The sequence below is a fragment of the Onychomys torridus genome, chromosome X (assembly GCF_903995425.1).
Source record: "Onychomys torridus chromosome X, mOncTor1.1, whole genome shotgun sequence".
NCBI lineage: Eukaryota > Metazoa > Chordata > Mammalia > Rodentia > Cricetidae > Onychomys > Onychomys torridus.
In genome coordinates, this window is record NC_050466.1 from 74,556,655 (window position 1) to 74,577,385 (window position 20,731).

General features: G+C 35.7%; 1 protein-coding gene across 4 annotated transcripts in view; it reads left to right on the forward strand.

Moving 5' to 3' along the window:
* Positions 1-20,731, forward strand: part of Dmd (dystrophin) — a 1,920,150-nt gene that overhangs the window by 495,582 nt on the left and 1,403,837 nt on the right. For all 4 annotated transcript variants that reach the window (XM_036174407.1, XM_036174408.1, XM_036174405.1 and 1 more), the window contains 2 exons: positions 11,463-11,564; positions 11,674-11,781. In XM_036174407.1, the coding sequence (XP_036030300.1) occupies positions 11,463-11,564; positions 11,674-11,781 (210 nt within the window). The remainder of the gene's footprint in view (positions 1-11,462; positions 11,565-11,673; positions 11,782-20,731) is intronic.

Below are 20,731 nucleotides of genomic sequence, written 5' to 3' on the forward strand. Positions count from 1 at the left end.
GATAGTGGGCATGGTAGTCTTATGGGGATCCTGAGAAAATTCGAAATAATAATCAAGTCCTGGGAAGACCAGCTGTAACCTTTGTTGATAGGTTCAGGAGGTCTGGCTTGATTAAACATGATCCATCTTACCCTGGAACAAGTCCATACCCTCTTGCTTTCTGTGGCAACAAAAGCAGAGCCTCCTTTCTAAAGCAACATATCTTTAGATCCAAATTTTTAAGTCAAAATACCATACATAAACACACACACACACACACACACACACACACACACACACACACACACACACACACATATATATACTGGTTTAATTGTATTGTAGCCTTTACAATCAAATGTCTCTCTGCAGTTAAAAATCACAAAGACAATATAATATAATCCAGACTCTGTGTGATTTCCATCTTTATGTGACTTATTTTTATATTACTTTTACTTTCTCTTTAAATATTTTATTTTTTAAAAACTTTCAATGTCTTTATATAACTGTCTATATTCCTTTTCCTCTCTCTTCCAAGCCTATTTCCTTTTTTACATACATTTTAAACTATTTAATGTCTATCTCATCTGAATCAGTCTTATTGTGAATCTATTGCTTTAAATTTGTAGTATGACTAGAACTGAAATGGCAGCTTTGGCTGCTGGCTCTGCCCACCTCAGTTTTCCATCATGACAGAACTATATTTACTGCTAGCTCTGGGGGAACCATGTTCATTGCTGACTCTGTGAAGCAATGGGTCTATGCTTGCATCCAGCAGCATGTAGCCCAAAAACTTTTTTTTGGTCTCTACAAGCAAAAGATATATCTACCACATACCATGTTGTGTGTCTTGCAGACGCCACTGTGTACAGTGGCAGGAATTCTCCATGCTGCACTCAAGCCTGCATGCCATAGTATCTCTGTAATTGGTGTCCCTATATCTCAACCCACATGAGACATGAAGTGGAAAACTGTTTCTGGCTCCATTACTGTGTGTTTAGAAGACCTTCTTAAACTTTTTAGGCCTTATGGAAATTCAAGAGCCCCATGTTGGTATTCCAAATATAGTCAGAAGTTTTCTTGTGTCTTGCCTGGCCCATGATTGCGACAAATCTGTACACACACACACACACACACACACACACACACACACACACATATATATATATATATATATATATATATATATACATTTACACATATACATCATATTTACTTTCACACATATACTCACACACACACACACACACACACATACACACATGAACATATACACTTATGTATTTGTGTGAGGAGGTGGGGCCTGGCCATACAGATAGTGCAATGGTAACTAGGCTATTAATTAACTGCCTCTGTTCAATTTGTAAATTACATGTGACATATCTCATAAGGATGTGTTCTATTGACTAAGAGGCAATCCTCAACATAAAGGTATAGGGAGAAAGAGTCTGGGATAAGCCTAAGAGTCTGGTGGAGCCTGGTGTGGCCATGGCCCAAGAGATAGCAAGTAGTTCATCAGTCTGTTAACCACATCCTTTTCAAGCCTTATGGGTGGAAAGCGTGTAGTTGGAGTTTTCCTGCCTGGCCCATAGTCAGGACAAATCTCTCTCACCCGCCAGTCCCATAGTTGCTCAGACCCAACCAAGAAAGCATACAGAGATTTATATTGCTTACAAACTGTATGGCCATGGCAGGCTGTTTGTTATCTACCTTTTTTATCTTAAATTAACCCATTTCTGTTAGTCTATACTTTGCCACATGGCTTGTGGCTTACCAGTGTCTTTACATGTTGCTTTCCATGGCGGCGGCTGGCGGTGTCTCTCCTATCCTTTTACTTCCCAGAATTCTCTTCTCTCTTGTCCCACCTATACTTCCTTCCTGGCCATTGGCCAATCAGAACTTTATTTACACAGAGCGATATCCACAGCAAAAAGCAGGTTTTAAATCTCTTTCTTTGAAGAGACAAACTTGTGTACTTAGCATTCCTGGTTTCGCTAGTGCTTATCTGGGAGCACAAGGACATAAAATAGGGGAAAGATAATTCTCTAAAACATTAAACCCTGTAGAATTAAGCAAGAAACATTATTTATGACAATGGGATGAAAAACTTGATTCTCCTTTTTACTTCTATTTTTTTAAATAAATGCATCTTAAATATGAAAAGATCATTTAAAGCATGAAACCAAAAATACATTAACTGAATTTTCCCTAAAAGAAAAATTGTAATTACTATCACTTTGTGTGCTTATTGTTTTGAAATAATTTTACACGCTTTGTAGGAAATATAAGTCAGGTATAAAAATGAGAAAATCAATGCATAACAAGGTTAAGTTTAAGACTATATAGCTTGTAAATGAGAGCGCTAAGGTTGGTACCCAGATGTGTGTAATACCTCCATCTGAACATAATCTCACAATTTCATAGAGTAAAATTCCTCTTTAACCTTAAAAAATTTTGCAATATTTCACAGTTCAGAGTTGCCCATCAGAAAAAAAAGATAAGGAAACACATTTAGTACAGCCATGCATTTTCTCAACTTAAATCATTAATGTATGCATAATATCTACATCTATACATAATAGATCATACACAATACAGCACACAAATATTAAAAGTATTAAAATATTTACATATTTTCCTCTCCTGGACCAGCCTTGCCTCACAGGCAAGCCACTGTCTAGGTATAGCTGTTTTGGGCTCTTGGGGTATGGTGTATATGAGGAACTGGGGATTAAATTTAATTCCTTTAAATTTAAATGTGAAAGTGATGTGTTATTCAGTTGTGAACAAATTATGTTTTGGATAGCTTGGATATCTGAAAGAATATTTCAATGTATCTTTTATGAACTCCTAATGCATTTCAAATCTTTCTCATGAAAACTGAACATCCAAATAGGAAGTTTTGTAAGGGGAAAATTCATACTGGCTTTCAAACGATTTCATGGATATGTAACTTGTAGTAATTTATTTTAATATCTGTATGCTACATATAGTGAAAAAACAGTTTTTAGATTTTTATAGCTCACCTTAATCTTGGGTTTATGACTTTATTTGTGTCATAAACTGCTATGTTCAATTAATTAACTGAACTCAAAGAGAATACTAATAATACTCACCATATAAAGTTACTAAATAAATATAACCAAATATATTGTAACAATAATGTTTTTGCTGATAAGAGTTTTAATTCAAAGATATTCTAAAGTGAATTGCGATGTTTTGTCTCCAGAAAACACCAAATCCTTATACTTTGACATTAACTAATAGTGTTTCCTAGAGTCCTCAGAAAAGTACACACACAAAGCTTGAAGGATTTTCAAAAGGCAATATGCCCATGCTCTTCCATACTCAGACTGATTTAAATAATCTTTATCTTCCTATTGAACTTCACAAAAATTATATACTTCCAACTTCCTCAAACATAACACCTGACTAAAAACACTTCTTGTTACTTTTGCTATATTCTCAAATTAAGGTCAATAAAATTCCATAGCAAATACTTCTTCATACCTGCATTATTTAATACTTCTATTTCTGATATAAATCTATGCTGCACAACAGTAGTCATTGATTTTCATTGAGGAATAGCATTAATTTATATAAATACATTCAAATTTTTACTATAAACGCTACTGTCCAAAATCATGATTTGATTCCAATTCAGAAGTATCATTTATGACACTGTTACAGAACAATATTTTAAAAACCATTATCTGAACATAAAGGTACCTTTATATTAAGCTTATACATGGTATTGAAACTTTGGAGAGTGTGGCATGCATGAATTTACCTTTATAGATATTATATTCATCCAAATTCTATTAAAAAAGTTATACAGTCTCTAACACCTAATGATCATATGTGCTTCATCTAATTTCTTTGATATTTGATCAACATATATGTTAATTTAAAACTTTTTGTTGAATGTGTAGTAATATATCATGTTTTTTCATTCTTATATTTTAACAGCTAATGAGTTTAAGTCCCATTTAAGTTGTGTAATGGGCATCTAAGTGTCTCATTTTGTGATCTGTTTTTCTTTTTTATATTTATTTATTTGGCTGTCATGAATACCAAGATAAGTACTGCTTGACTCTACCTTTCTGGTATCACCTTCCCTTGTTTACCTAAGAGACTAGACCTACCTCACAATCATCCCACAGACTCTAAGCCAGTGCTTTTCAACATTCCCAATGCCAGGATTCTTTAAGATAACTCCTCAATTTGTGGTGACTCCAAACCATAAAATTATTTTTGTTGGTATGTCTTGACTGTAATTTTGCTACTGTTATGAATCAGAGTGTAAATATCTGTTTTGCAATAGACTTAGGCAATACCTGTGAAAGGGTCATTCCACTTAAAAGGGGTTCATGATGCACAGGTTGAGAAAACTGATCTAAGTTACCTGGACCAGACACATTTGCACAGATTTAAGATCATTCCTCCCCTTGAAGTTCCAACAACAAAGTTCTAGTAGCCCTTTGGAAATCTCCTTCTTCTGTTCCAACAAGACAGAGGTGAAATAATCCACCTCTAAACTCTGATAGACTCCAATAAGTAGCCAAGATTATTTCTTTCACTTTTCTGAGCTCTACAATATAACTTTTTAAATACATATTTACTATTTAAAGATTTCATACCTCTAGATAATATGTTTGTTGTACCCATACCACATGTCTCCTCCAACACTTTCCAGGCACTCCTTTCTACATCTCCTTCCTAAATTCAAGTCAACTTTTATAGCTCCCTGAGTGCAATTGGAGCTGACTGTGTATGCAATAATGCGGGCCATCCACTGGAATGTGGCAACATACCAGTGGCCATATCAGAAAAGAAACTGATTTTCCCTCCCCCAACAGCCACCAACTGCCAGTAGCTCCTCAGCAGGGGGTGGGGTCCTGATGAGTCCCTCCATCCATGCTGGAATGTTGACTGACTTCAACTTGTACAGTTCTTGTGAAGGCAGTCCTGGCTACTGTGAGTTCACATATGCAATGGGCTGTCATGCCCAGAGGACACTGTTTTTCAGCAGTTGTCCCAAACCTCTGTCTTTTGCAATCTTTTCACTTTTTCCTCTTCTGTGATGTTCTCTGAGCCTTTGGTGTGGGCATGTGTTTGTAGATGTTGTATTTAGAGCTGAGCACTCAATGGACACTTATTCAATGCACGTTTACCAAATGTGAGTCTCCATAGTAAGTGCTGTCCAGTGTAAAACTCACCCTCTTTGATGAGGGCTGCAGCTAGAGTAATGTATCTGCACTCAGAGTTGGAAGGATCTATGATACAGTTTTATAAGCTATCTCCTCTTAGTCCGTATAAATACAGTAGGACTCAACCTGGTTTAGAGAATTCGTCTTATCGTTCTTCCCTCAGGGAAACTCCTTCACTATTCCTACATGGTTATCATCATTTATCCACATTTAAAATCCCTGTTTCTATTTCTATATTGAAAAACTGAATAAGTGGTGGTTCTTGTCAGCGGCTGACTTTGTCTTTTTGCTTTAATCCCTCTCAAGAAACCAATCTTCCTTGACAAAACATTACTCCTTTACCCTTGTCAGGTCTAAGATATCCAAACAGTTCTACACAGAGAGTCTAAAGGACATTAAACTCAAGATTGCTACCTCATAGATATCATACATTACCAACTACATCCATGTTATTTACATCTTGATCACCAAGCAATAGTGTAGACTTGAATTTCCTTTTTTCCCATTTGTCTTTATTAAGAAATTTTCTACTCACTCCACATGCTATCCATAGACACCACCTCCTCCCACCCCCAGCCCTCTTGGCAAGCCACCCCACACCCCCACATCCCCCAAATCGAGGTCTCCCATGGGGAGTCAGCAGAGCCCAGCACACTGAGCCTAGGTAGGTCCAAGCCCCTTTCCACTGCACCAAGGCTGTGCAAGGTATCATACCAAAGGCACCAGATTCTAGAGGCCTGCCCATAGACCAGGGACATATCCTGATCCCCCTGCCTGGGTGCCTCCCAAACAGTTTGACCCAAACAACCATCTTCCATATCCAGAGGGCCTAGGTCAGTCCCATGGGGGCTCCACAGCCACCAGTCCACAGTTTATGGGCTTCCCCTAGTGTGGCCGGTCATCTCTGCACATCTTCCCGTCATGATCTTGACATCCCTCTCCTGCAGTATCTCTCTTCTCTCTCATCAATTGGATTCCCAAAGCTCATCCTGGTGCCTGGCTGTGGATCTCTGTATCTGCCTCCATCAGTCACTGGACAAAGGCTCTATGATGACAGCTAGGTTATTTGATAGGCTGGTCACCAGAGTAGACCGGTCCAGGCACCCTCTGGATCACTGCCAGCAGATCAAGGTGGGGTCATCCTGTCGATTCCTGAGAGCCTCCCCAGCACCCTGCCTCTTCCTATTCCCATGATGTCCTCATTTATCATGGTATCTTTCTCCCTGCCCTCCCACTCTGTTCCTTTTCCACCTTGACCTTCCCATTTCCCTATGTTCTCATCCCCCACTCCTTGCCCTCTGCCACCCCCTTTTTATTTCCACATTCTAGATTTTTTTATTTATGTTTAAGTTTAAGCAGTTTCCATATTATTTGTTTTTAGCAATTGAGCTACCAAATGACAACATAGTCATATAGTGTTATATTTGACCAACATAATAATTTGTTATGTAATATATGAAATTGAGATATGATGTAAAGGAAGAAATTTTTGACCTTTCTGGCAAATGAAGTTGATCTGATTGTTCTTGGCATATTTAACCTCATATCAACTTCAGGAGAAATCAAGATGCTCTTGATTTTCTTTAACATGAGCTTTAAATATAGCTCATCCTCATCAATCCTTCATTATCTCAGTATTATTTAATTCATTTGACTTTGTACATTTATCAAAATTTGTGATTTTTTCCATATGTAGTGGTATACATCTATAATCCCAACAGGAAGATCATGAATTTGAGATTTTAAAAGATTAAAAAAATGAGTCATTTCTTGTAGAATGTAGATTGCTTCAAGACAATATTTAGAATGGAGCACAGGAAATACCCACTGTCCATAATTTGCTTTCAATTACAGTATATATTGGAGCATAGTCCTGCCTAAGATGGGCTAGTAAAGGGTATTTCAGGTCTTTTGTGAAGTTTATATGTCATGGGCTCCAGAGAAAATATGAAAATTTGTAATTTTAATTCCTATAGACATGTTTGATGTGTCTTCTCTTACTATTTTGTAACATTTCAGAATTTTTGCATTTTGTAAAAAGCTAATTTTCTATTGTCTGACCTGCAAATCTTTACCAATCACTGCCATGTCAATAATTGATCACCACTTCCAGAGTACTTTCATATATGTAGCCTGGTCTGACCTTAGCATAAGATGGGTTTGAGACTACCAGGACAGATTCTTTTGCCTGCTTTTTCCTAGGGGCACATAACTGAAACAGACTTTGTGCTGTGATTGAGTTTCCCAACAGGTGTTACTAAATTGGGCAGGCACAGGACTTTTTTATGCTGTCTATAAATTAAGATTAGGGCTGCTCGCATTAGTACCTTCAAATATTGTTTCTGTATTATTCGTGATTATAGTAAGTTTTCAGCATCTGTTTTCTGAGATGGATAGGATAGAATGGCATACAATACTGGTTCTCAACCTATGGGTCACAACTCCTTTGGGGACTGAGTGGCCCTTTCACCTGAGTTGCATATCAGATATACTGCGTATCAGATATTTACATCATGATTCATAACAGTAGCAAAATTACTGTTACAGAGTAGCAACAAAAAGAATTTTATGATTGAGGGTCATGACAACATGAAGAACTGTATTAAAGGGTTCCTCATTAGGGAGGTTGAAAACTACTGCCATAAAATCTTTGCTTCTTTAGGCCTTCAAATTTACCACAAAATACTGGTAAGATAGTTAGTTACTAAAGAAGAAAGAGGAAGATTTACAAGATAGTAATCAGTGTTTATAGTTACACTGGCGATATTCATCTCTGAGATATTAACCGGAAATGTAAGGAGTCTGTCTACTTCAGAGTTCCAAGTTGTAAGGAGTAGTAAACTATCTGCTGGCCAAGGAATTGCTGGGAATGTGATGAATGCTACAAAGAAGTTTGCATGGTAGAATGTTCCTTTCTTTCTGGTATCACTGTTGGCTAGACCTGAGGGAGCTGGAGAATACAGAGTTCACTAAGCTGCCACACTTAAATAACACCATGCAAACAAGAAAGATGGGGTGGCCTTTGTGCATGTATTCATTATAACTTCTTAGAAGTCATAAAGAAAATAATATGTTAGGAACTGAATGGAATGGTAGACAAAGAGTGTGTTTCTGTCATTACATTTTCAGTATAGTCACCAAGGCAAAATTTCATTAACAAATCTGACAGTTAAATTTACTGCTTAAAATTAAGTACCATCAAACACTACAGAGTCTGTATCTAAAAATGCAAGTATTTTTGGGTTTTCCATGTGATTAAACAAATGTGCAGTTAAAATGTCATATATGTCTTAGATCAGATTATATTAAGGTTAAAATTCTTGTTAAGTGGGTTAGCTAACATGTGCGCATGTTTAGAGTAACCATCCACCTGTTGCATATATTTAGGCAGGAGTTAGCACAAGATCATTTAAAGAGAACTAAGAGTATTTTTATGATAAATTTCCAGTAAGTGTTTTTTGATACTCCAAATTGTGTTTTTCTACCCAACATCATATTTTGAGGAAGGTATAAGATGTGCCATTTTAAATATTCACCTTTGGTTAACAGTGTGTAAAAAACTTCAAATTTGAGAAAAAGTCAGAAAAATTGTCAAAGCATTATTCAGAAAGACTGCCATATTTCTTGCTTCATAATGGTTTCATGTTTTTTCTTTCAATAAGTAACTTGATGTAATTATTGGTTTACCTCTGTTGAGATGGAGCTGCTTATATTGGTAAGTGCATGGTTAGTTGTAAAGTGAAAATTGGGATTCAAGAAAAAGTTAGTTTTCAGAAGGCCTATTCTGTAGCCAGAAGTTTTCCTGTGTCCTGGCTGGCCAGCAGTCAGGACAAATATCTTCCACTTGCATCCCCTAAGTAAGCGCACAGAGGTTTATATTAATTATAACTGCTCGGCTATTAGCTCAGGCTTATTAATGACTAGCTCTTACACTTAAATTAACCCATAATTCTTATTTATGTTTAGCCACATGGCTTGGTACCTTTTCCCAGTTCTACCTCATCATCTTGCTTCCTCTGTGTCTGGCTGGTATCTCCTGACAAAGCCTTCCTCTTCCCAGAATTCTCCTTGTCTGCTTATCTCACCTATATGTCTTGCCTGGCTACTGGCCAATCAGTAGCAGTCAGAGCAACCAATCAGAGCAACACACATTCACATTCAGAGCATACAGAATGACATTCCTCAGCAAAGTTCCATACACAATTCATTTAGCTGGGGATGTGTTATCAAGTCTTCAAGTGAAATAAAATGCTGCTAGCCACCTCTGTCCAACTAGTTTGTGACTGCTCCATTGTGTGGTCCATGACATGTGACTGTCTTCTTTAGTAGGGCATATTCCTGGCATTACTTTAAATCTTAGTACCAAACACATCAGACACAATTTAGCACTCTTATTCTATCATAGACATCGTTAACTTCGAGGATTGCTGTGATTAAGTTTTACCTCCCAGGCTTGTCAAATTCTTGTCATTTATCCAAATGTTCTTTTGGCCCTTTTTCACATGTGCTTTGAAAAAGCAACTAAACCAATCAACGGGATCCAGACAATAAACTAAAAAATTAATTTATAAAGATGTAATTTGAAAATGCTCCTTCATACTGCTATATTTGTTTTACTTGCAACACAACTGAGAAAAGTACAGAAATGATAACTACATCTAAATACTTTAGTTTTAGAAATGCTTATAATTTAAAAATTAATATTTCAAATAATAATTACCTTTAGAAAATCCCAAAGCTTCTTTGTAATAATTCACTGGTTTAAAGTAGTTGATGTAATTGATTTAAGTTGGTATATCTCTTATGATTGTGTTGCATTGCTTTCTCACTGATATAGTTTCTATAATCAACAAATGTAATTCAAAAGAAGCTGATTAGAAATGAAACTATAAAACAAAGAAAATAAGTTACATTATGATGATAGCCATAAAATTATTATTGACATTTCTGCAGAAAAATCTGAAAACTCATTTCCTACTGAACAGCTATAATAATATAGTAAAATGTTTGCCATTTGCTGCTTCCTCATAAATGGAATTTCCACTTAGAAATAAAGGTAGATGAAACTATTTTAAAAGTATTTTGAACTTCAAGCTGCTTTCCAATATGTAAATATTTTCTTGGTATTATATATGTTTGCAGTGTTTGACTCAAACATCAATATTTTTAAAGTGAGTAAGTTGATACAAAAATGGTAGATATTTTGATGAGATATTATCTCAAAATATGGAATGAGCTAATCAAGAAACACTTTATAATTTCTATACATATTAGTTACATTGTTTCAAAATAGGAATTATACTTTCCATTACTCCGATTTTATATAAAAAATAACAGATTTTGTAATATGTCTAGGTTTATTGATCCAGCAGCTGTGAAAAATATCATTTATATGTAAAAAGAGAAAAAAGTTAAAAACTTGAGGCTTTGAAGTCCTTAAAGTAAATGATGCAATTTTGTAACATAAAACATTGTAATATTTATTCTCCAATATATAAAACATTATACCATTCTCCAAATCAAAAGTATTGTCAATGATTTTGGTTTATGTTACATATTAAAATAGTGTATATACATAGACACAAGGAACACGGTAAATATATTGCAGCTATTTTTCAGAGAACAGCAGAATTTTCTCACTGTTTTAATTAACAGACAGAAGATTTGATACTTTTCTAATAATAATCAAGAATTTTATAATGATCAAGATAATAGAAACAATGCAAGGAAAATTTAAAAATGACAAAGAATTTTCTTTAGACAACTCTAATTACTGATGCATTACTAAAATAAGAATTTCTTCTTTTACTTTGAGTCTAATATTTAGACCTTTAATTCAAAGGGTATATTTTCAGATCTAAAGGAGACATTTATTTTAGATGTTCTCATTGGAAAATCTTTTCTGTCTTTTTCTATTGACACATAAGAGCTGTGCATCTATATGGGACATAGTGTAATATTTTAATATGTTTTATATTGTATATTGCTCCTTTATGATATTTTTCTATTTTACACTTATAGAGACATTCAACAAATGGTTGGATAACTACTTTATATTGCATTCAAATATCTGCTTTTGAATGAAAGGTGGAAGAAAGAGTGAAGTAATCTGAAAGTATATAAAAGGCACATTGCTTACCTTATGAGCAGAAACAGGAAAGCTATTCTTTAGAGGAGATTTAAAATAGGGTACTTCAGGAAAACATCCCTGCCATTTTAAATGAGATTGTGTTACAATTGTTTAATAATGTGATTGATTTCCCCCATCTTCAGGTATTGGGAGATCGATGGGCAAATATCTGCAGATGGACTGAAGAGCGCTGGGTTCTTTTACAAGATATTCTTCTAAAATGGCAGCGTTTTACTGAAGAACAGGTGCGTTTTTGTAGGAGGAAATTGGGGCTGTCATGAAACTGAAGAGGTGTTAAATTGGACAAGTAACAAAAGAATCTATTTGAAATAATTCTTCTTTGATCCCTTTCAGTGTCGTTTTAGTACATGGATTTCAGAAAAAGAAGATGCAATGAAGAAAATTCAAACACATGGCTTTAAAGACCAAAATGAAATGGTATCAAGTCTTCAAAAAATATCTGTAGGTATACTTTGTTTTCAATAATTTTTTAAAACTCAATAATACAATTACTTTAGAACATTGTATATTTTATCTTGTCTTAAACTACATAGTCATTTTTATGCTTGGATTACAGATTATTCACAGTTATTATCTGTACTTTTCTTAATCAAAGTTGAAAAATGTATAGATATGCTTTAAAATTATTTTTAAACAAAACAGTTTTTATAGGCATACCCAGAGTAAAAATTTGGTTAAATTAAAAGCAACACTAAGAAGCATTTGTTTGCTTTCCATATAAATTTTAAACAACATATTTTAAAAGAGACAGACCTAAAGATAATCCTTGGAGTAGCACATAAAAAGAATACAACATATTTATCCTCCTATCTATGGGACTGAACATTAGTTTGACAAATAAAAATCAAATATTGTAGATACTACATAAACTTCTCAGTTAGAAGACTGGGTTCAAGGTTAGGTAGCCTAATAGGAGAACGAAGGAGAAAACACCTGAATGAAAATAATGATAATTAGTTTCACTTATGTTAAGATGAAACTACCACATCTATGTGAAAACACCTACTTGTCAACACATGTATCAGACACTCAGAAATTGATACCTAATTAGTTAAATATTGGAGGACAAGTAAACATGCTGTACAGAGACTGGGTACTGTAAAATAATAAATAAAAAGGCCAGGAATTCAGGCACTATGTATAATTGAGTGAAGGACAGAGTAAAAAGAAATTTTAATAAGGGTTAGAATTCATTATTATTATTATTATTATTATTATTATTATTATTATTATGTGTTTTAATTTTATATATCAGCCATGGTTTCCCCTGTCCTCCCCCCTCCCGCCCCCACCCCCAGCTTCCCCCAGCCCCTCCCCTCCATTCCCATGTCCTCCAGGACCAAGACACCCTGGGGATTCATTTAAATCTGGTGGATTCAGTACAGGCAAGTCCTGTCCCCTCCTTCCAGGCTGAGCATGTGTCCATGTGTAAGCCCAAGGTTCCAAACAGCCAGCTCACACACTAAGGACAGGTCCAGGTCCCACAGCTCGGGGGCCTCCCAAACAGATCAAGCTATTCAATTGTCTCACTTATCTAGAGGGCCTGATCTAGCTGGGGGCTCCACAGCCTTTGGTTCATAATTCATGTGCTTCCATTCAATTGGCTATTTGTCCCTATGCTTTTTACAATCTTGGATTCAACAATTCACACTCTTGCAGTCCCTCCTCTTTCTCAACAGTTGGACACCTGAAGCTCCACCTGGGGCCTGGCTGAGGATCTCTGCATCCACTTCCATCAGTTATTGGATGAGAGTTCCAAGACAACTGTTAAGGGTGTTTAGTCATCTGATCACCAGACTAGGACAGATCAGGCTTTCTCTTGACCATTGCCAGCAGTCTACAGAGGGTATATAATTGGGGACATCTGGGGACATCTCGAGTACTCTGCCTATTCCTGTTCTCATGTGGTCTTCATTTATCATGGTCTGTTGTTCCTCATTCTCCCTTTCTGTTCATGATTCAGCTGGGATCTCCTGCTCCCCTAAGCTTTCTTTCCCTCAAATCATTCCCTTCATTACTCCCACTGTCGATATAGCTAATAAAAACCTTCAGCAATATAGCAGGATACTAGATCAACTCAAAAAAATCAGTAGCCCTCCTATATACAATAGACAAACATACTGAGAAGGAAATCAGAGATACATCACCCTTTACAATAGCCACAAATGATAAAAAATACCTTGGGGTTACTCTAACTAAGCATGTGAAGGACCTATATGACAAGAACTTTAAGTCCTTGAAAAAAGAAATTGAAGAAGATGTCAGAATATGGAAAGATCACCCATGCTCGTGGATAGGCAGGACTAACATAGTAAAAATGGCGAACTTACCAAAAGCAATCTACAGATTCAACACAATCCCCATCAAATTACCAACACAATTCTTCACAGATCTGGAAAGAATAATATTCAACTTCATATGGAAAAGCAAAAAAACCCAGGATAGCCAAAAGAATCCTGTATAATAAAAACAATCTCTGGAGGCATCACGATCCCTGAAATCAAGCTCTACTATAGAGCTACCTTAATAAAAACAGCATGGTACTGGCATAAAAACCCGACATGTGGACCAATGGAATCAAATTGAAGACCCTGACATTAACCTGCACACCTATGAACATATAATTTTTGACAAAGAAGCCAAAAAATACAATGGAAAAAAGAAAGCATCTTCAACAAATTGTGCTGGCATAACTGGATGTCAATGTGTAGAAGGCTGCAAATAGATCCATATCTGTCACTATGCACAAAACTTAAGTCCAGGTGGATCAAAGTCCTCACATAAATCCAGTTACTCTGAACCTGATAGAAGAGAAAGTAGGAAGTACTCTTGAACGCATTGGCACCAGAGATCAATTTCTAAATATAACACCCGTAGCACAGACACTGAGAGAAACAATCAATCAATGGGACCTGTTGAAACTGAGAAGCTTTTGTAGAGCAAAGGACATGGTCAACAAGACAAAGCAACAACCTACGGAATGGGAAAAAGGTCTTCACCAACCCCATATCTGACAGAGGACTGATATCTAGAATATATAAAGAACTCAAGAATCAAAGACATCAAAATGCCCAACAGTCCAATTAAGAAATGGGCTATAGAACTAAACAGAGGATTCTCAACAGAGGAAGTTCAAATGGCTGAAAGTCATTTAAGGAATTGCTCAACATCCCTAATTATCTGGGAAATGCAAATCAAAATGACTCTGAGATACCACCTTACACCTGTCGAAGTGGCTAAGATCAAAAACACAGAAGACAGCTTATGCTGGAGAGGATGTGGAGCAAGGGGAACTCAACTATAGTGCTGGTGGGAATGCAAGCTTGTACAGCCATTTTGGAAATCAATATGGCGCTTCCTTAGAAAATTGGGAATCCATCTCCCCCAAGACCCAGCTGTAGCACACTTGGGCATATACCCAAGGAATGCTCAATCATACCACAAGGGCATTTGCTCAGCTATGTTCATATCAGCATTGGTTGTAATATCCAGAACCTGGAAACAGCCTAAATGCCCTTCAACTGAAGAATGGATAAAGAAATTATGGTACATACACACAATGGAGTACTACTCAGCAGAGAAAAACAATGACATCATGAGGCTTGCAGGCAAACGGATGGATCTAGAAAAAATCATCCTGAGTGAGGTAACCCAGACTCAGAAGGACAAACATGGTATGTACTCACTCATAGGAGGATACTAGATGTAAAACAAAGATGACTAGACTGCTACACAACTCCAGGGAGGCTACCTAGTAAACGGGACCCTAGGAAAGACCCAGGGATCACACAATGACAGAGAAATGGATGAGATCTACAAGGGTTAGTATTTAAGAATGTTAGAAGAGAGAAAATGACATCGTATGAGTCAGAAGAAGTCTGTGGATAGAGCTCATTGGGTGGAGTACTTGCCTAACATGCAGCAATTCCTCCATAAGACCTGTGGCACCACATAAATTGAGCACATTCGTTCACACCCATAATGCCAGCACATGGAGGTAGAGGCAGGGGGATCAGTATCTCAAGCTTATCTTTCACAACATAGTGAAAGTTCCAGGCTAGCCTTTGATACATGAGATCTTTTTTCAAAAGAACGTGAAAAAAAAAATTATAAAGAAGAGAATGGTATACATTGTAATTTGCCACAAAGACAGAAGGGCCAATTGAGGAAAGTTTATACCTTCTCTAGAGGACAGGATGCATGGCCTCCATATCCTTAGGCAAGAAATATGTGGAAATTATCTTTTCAAACAAAAGATAGATCCCTTGAGTCAATAAATGGTTAGCAACTCTGATATAAATAAGAGTATTCTGAATGCAAATAGAGGCCATTGAGGAACGCTGCTAATTGGCTTTAGCCCAATCACCTTTCTTATAGCACCCAAGATAACCCACCCTGTAGTGGGACTGCCCCCCCCCCAATTATTAATCAAGTAAATGCTACACAGACATGTCTCCAGGATATCCTGATGGAATCACTTCCTCAATTGAGACAGTCTCTTCCCAGCTATGTCTAGGTTTATGGCAAGTTGACAAACCCTGTGAATATGGGCACTCTGTTTCTGCTTTCTGTCATGACATTAGCCTTCAGAATGGTGCCTCACACATATTAATCATTCAATAACTAGTTACTGTATAGTACAAGTCAGAGACATCTCTATAAGAAACAAAGACTGTAGAATATTGAATTCAGAACAGCGAAAAGCTGAGAGTTGGTTGTCTTTAGAATTACTATTACTATACAGCAAATAACTTGAATTTTTTAAAGACATGTGAATTTTATATTATCTTCATGGGTTTTGTAGATCACTATCACTTGGTATGTACAAAATGAGATGATTCATTTCTGTTTCTCAATATTTAGACTCTCAGTATATAAGTGAGTAGGAACTAGAATAACGTGAAATTGCTCTTTCATTAATACCTTGTGCTACATCAGCATGGATGCTTTGAAATCCGTGGTTTCTGACTAAACCTATTTGACATTATTGTGTTTGCTATCATCATAGCATGAGTGCGTTCAGTAGTCAGAATTCCCACACAGATTATTCTTGTAACTGAGACTTAACCTAAACCTTTATTTAGCATCGCTGCTTTTCTACTTGGTTGAAGCAGTCATAAATCTGCTCAGATCTCATGAAAAGCAAATAGATTTTATCTCTGTATGAAGAAATATCAAGGCCAAATGATAGTAGAGCATCTGTTATTTATTTGACAGTTATATCCAGAATGTGTTATATGCCTGAATATTATTAATTTATTTTGTATGATAACAGATACCAATTCTGATGCCAACTGCTAGTTACTATCTATACTTGTGATTAACTTTACTGATCAATAAAGTTGTTGTTAGGAAACAACCAAATGACAAAGTCCAAATGCCATGAAGCTAGTATATCTCCAATTGATTTACAAGTTACAGTTCTTTCGGAGAAGCTACTTAGTTGATTTTAGAAGAAGAAATTGAAGTCTAGGAAAATCTAGGCATGCCATATAGCAGGGAGTATAAAACACTAGTAGCTGAGTTATAATAAGCACTAAGACATTTAGACTCAGGTCAAGGCCTCTCAAACTATTTTTAAATTCCTCATATCATTTACTTTACCAGAAACAAATTGGCTGTGATTCCAAACTGTCACTTTCAACCATCAAATGCTACTATGTGGCATTTTGTGAATAAAAGACTTTCCCAGACTCAGGACCATGAAAATGCTTGGCGAAGTCTCAATGAAATCTGAATGTGATTAAAATTCATATTATGTCACCTTAGCTATGAACAAATTGAAAATATATTTTGTGTAAGTCTTACCATTTGATAGTTTAAGCCAATTAACAAAACCTGACAGCTGGTCTAGAATTGGAGGTAAAATTCCCATGCTGACTCAGGCAGTGAATAAGAATTTAATGTTCATTAAAATATGTCATAATCTGAGACCCAAAACAGGTACCATCTGTTACCAGTTCCTACTATATGCCTAGGTATAGATTCAGTGTTCTAAAATTCTCTTTTATTTACATTCAGTAGAATTTCTTTTGAAATATTATCACTAATAACCAGAGTAATTTTTGAATACTTTTTGTTAGGTTTGTTATCTGGAAAGTTTGGTATTTCATTTCTTCTAGATCAGTGATATATATAAATAAAGCTGTATAGTTTTTATCCAAATATTAAAAACTAAACAGAAGATAAAACTCAAGCTTTATGAGGTGAATTGTAGGACTTATTAAATTGTATAGATTATCCCAGGAAAGCACATCTCCAGAAGAAATCTCCTCTGGAGACTGTTGCTGTTTGTCAGAAAAAAAGGATAACACTTAGAAATATGGAGATGCAAGAGTATATAACCCAAGGCTTTCAGAAAGGCTGTTTATTTACCTGTGCATATGAAAGCTCAGAAAGTCTTTGTGGAAAGTACTGTTTTATACTGATTTGGTGCCCTGAAAGCAACTACTCTGATGACTCTCAATGAATTTATCTTAATAAAATCAATGCTTTCAAAAATATGTTCCTTAAGTCGGTGGTTTCAGCATCAGTATACATATAAAGAAATATAAATTCTTAGGTTCTTTCCAGGTGTAAGGACTTTTATATTCTACAAAGAGGAGCCGGGAATCTGTATTTTAATGAGCCTACTGTATGATTATAATATTCTCTGAAGTTTAGAGACACTGTAATCAACCAACCTACTGCAGTACTGAAACAGGTGATTGGAATGGAATAGACTACTTTATGTATTTTTCCATAAATCACTGCAGAAAAAATTGATGCATTATTCAATTTCTCCAGTGTAAGAGAAATTGTCATGGCATTATCCTTCTGTGCATACTCCTGGTGAGAAGAGGGTGAAGGTTTCCTGTACCTTTTGTAATTGTATATCACATTTTAAATTCAATTCATCATCTAACCTTGACCAGGTAGAACTTGTCTACTCTCTTCTTTCTGAACAGCATAATCTGTCTCTTTTCACCATTTACTACTGACTTGACCTGATTTATGTACTGTGGCTTCCTGTATGCTTTAAAAGCAGGTTTAGGTACTGGGCTTTTGTGAAAATGAAATGTTTATCTTCTTTTATTGTCCTAGCCTTGTATAAGCTTTTCAGAGTTTTGTGTTTTTTTTTTTTTTGCTTCCTAAACATTTTTAAAAACTTGCCTTGAGTGTGCACATGCATGTGTTTTATATGTACATGGATATGGAACAGCATTCCTGTAGTGATACAGGACAACTTTGTGCAGTTGGTTCTATTCTTCTTACTTTTTGTGAGCTTCTGAGATCGAGTTCAGATTTGATATTTTTCTCAACAAACATTCAGGAAGTACTCTCTATGTCCTTAACATTCACAGACTTAGCCTTAACTCCTTATGTATGAATATTATTTTGCTTCTATTACTTGGGGAAAATTAAAGCATAGTTATTTAGGATATGCACATTTGATTCAAGATTAATATGACATGCAAGCAGGACATGGTGGCCCATGATTGTAATACTACCACATGAGAGGAAGAGATAAGATCACTTCAAGTTCTAGGCTATCATAGTTTACATAGCAGATTATAGGCCAGGACTAATTAGGGAGACACTAAATATAAAATCCAAGTAGAGTCACACAGAAAGATAAGTGTAGGACTCATATGAACAATTCACCTCAAGGAAGATAATTTAAAACTTACAATCAAATGCATCTAGTATTGCTACCGATTCATTTTCACTCCAAATACTTTTTATTGTAAAAGAGTCCTTTCCGAAACTGGAAGGGAATGAAAAAAAAAAGACAAGGGGGAAGGAGAGAGACACTGGGGAAACACAGAGAGAGACAGAGAAAAAAAGAAGAAATTGAGTCTAAATAACTAGTTTGACACAATCATTTTTAAAAACACATATTGGGCTGGTCATCTGGCTTATAAGGTAAAAATGCTGCTGGCTAGCATGAAGATTAATTCCCATGACCAACATGGTAGAAGGAGAGAAACCCTTTCTACAAGTTGACTCTAAACTTCCACACGCAATCTGTTGCTTACATTTTACCTTTAGTGTGTTTGCTGCATTTGTTATTTTAAAAGTGACTTTAATTTTTGTGATTTTTGCTAAATGCTTTTTTATTTACTTTAATATTAATCTAGGAATCTTAGTTACATTTATTTAGGCAGAACTGGGATGAATTTTTTCTCAAAGCTTAAGGAAGAATTTTAAGTAACCATGTGTATAGGGATAGAAGGTGCAGCCACTATTGAAGCTAAATGTTCTATATATATATTAGTCTTCTTTAAGTATGAATTTCATATTCCCCTAACAAAATGTTTAAATAATTGCCTATGTAGCTTTAATAGTAGGTGAACCTTATATGTCTACACATATGGGTATTTAAAATTCTTCCTTAAGCTTTGAGAAAATAAGCCAATGATGAGTAAGTTTACATCTTTCCATTTTAAATGAAAAATAAGAGCATGTTATAAAAATTAAGAAACTATAGTTTCTTCCAATAAAATAAATACATGACAATAATTAATTAAGAGAAATTAATGAAAATGAAACATTTTCCATAAAAGAACTGGAAGGATTTACAGTAGAATTCAAATTTCACTTTTAGTCCCAGGTAGGTAATGTAAACTATGGCTCTACTACTTGTATAAGAATGTACTTAAGGGTTGGGGATTTAGCTCAATGATAGAGCGCTTGCCTAGCCAGCGCAAGGCCCTGGGTTCGATCCTCAGCTCAAAAAAAAAAAAAAAAAAAAGAGGCCAGTTGGTGATTTAACACATTAAAATGGGCTGAGCGGTGGTGGTGTATGCCTTTAATCCCAGCACTCGGGAGGCAGAGCCAGGCAGATCTCTGTGAGTTCGAGGCTAGCCTGGGCTACAGAGTGAGTTCCAGGAAAAAGGCACAAAGTTCAGAGAATCCCTGTCTTGAAAAACAAACAAAAAAAATGTATTTAAATTTAATGGAAATCTAACATGATTTTAGCAAAACAAATTCCCCAGTCCTACATAGGACTGTGCTATGACATTGATAGCTTTGTTATGAATTCACCTTATATCACAATTAATACTTTAGATTATAATAATTTTCAAATGGAGAAAATAGTAAGTTTTAAGAAAAATTAGAAATGAGCTTCACAATTTGTATCCCTCCATAATATGGCATGAAGGCTGATCATAAAATTCTCCAAGTAAAACAGTGTCTAACAAAAGGGTAAGCTCATTGAAGGAGACACTAGAACATTCTGCACTTCATAGCTGTCATTGCAGGTGGCATGCCAAAATAAGCTTCCTAAAATGTCCCTTGTAGGGGGTTGTATTGTTTACTCTGCGCATGACACTTTGGTGTGTGACATTTGGTACATCTGCTTCATGATAATTTCTTGGGTCATATATAATGCTAATTGTTCTTAAGT